Source organism: Opisthorchis viverrini (assembly GCF_000715545.1).
Source record: "Opisthorchis viverrini unplaced genomic scaffold opera_v5_8317, whole genome shotgun sequence".
Classification (NCBI taxonomy): domain Eukaryota; kingdom Metazoa; phylum Platyhelminthes; class Trematoda; order Opisthorchiida; family Opisthorchiidae; genus Opisthorchis; species Opisthorchis viverrini.
In genome coordinates this window covers 1-602 of record NW_008761982.1, presented here as the reverse complement: position 1 = coordinate 602, position 602 = coordinate 1, and the positions used below count along the sequence as shown (strand labels likewise).

Sequence of the window (602 nt, the reverse complement as noted above, 5' to 3'; positions counted from 1 at the left end):
GTACTATTGGTTGTAGGGTGTGTTCCAAGGTGCCCGGTTCAAAGACTTTTCCTATTCTATTTCTGCCATTTGTTTAACGATTTCAGCGTGCTTTCCGTGAACTGCTCGGTTATTTGGTGTGTTTCAACGTCGAAACACAGACTGCACTTCAGCGTGCCATTGCACCCATACTTCGTCGCCTACTTCGATTTGTCGGTGGTGCAAGTGTGCTGTGGACGTTGCGCAGCCCGACATCCGGTCTACCGACTCCCATTCTTATGCATCAGACTTCTACAACTTCAGTGGAAGGTTGGAACGTAAACACTCCACCTATGCCAGATGGCCGTCCTGCGGAGAAAGTAGACGTGCTTTTTCGCCTGGACTCTAAGGAGACTGATAGAAGTGTGATGGGTGCAGGAGTTTTGCCTCCACCTGCGGCAAATCTGCGTGATAGGGCCAATTTGGCACTTGCCACACTTGTGGAACTGGCCAAAGGTCAGAATGGAGCCTTGGCGATCGGAAGGGATGTTGAATGCGGTAAGTTGTGGTCTGACTTTGTCAGGCACCGTGATTTTTGGTAGCAGTTTGTTCGACTTGAACGCTCAGTTTCGAACGACATGTTC

The 602-nt window shown here is 49.8% G+C and overlaps 1 protein-coding gene across 1 annotated transcript; it reads left to right on the top strand.

The window, feature by feature from the left end:
- Positions 1-86: 86 nt before the first annotated feature.
- On the top strand, positions 87-515 carry T265_16235 (hypothetical protein; the record flags this gene model as incomplete). The annotated part of the gene is made up of 1 exon (XM_009179802.1): positions 87-515. A coding segment is annotated over one exon (429 nt), but the record flags the coding sequence as incomplete, so codon positions are not given.
- Positions 516-602: the final 87 nt, after the last annotated feature.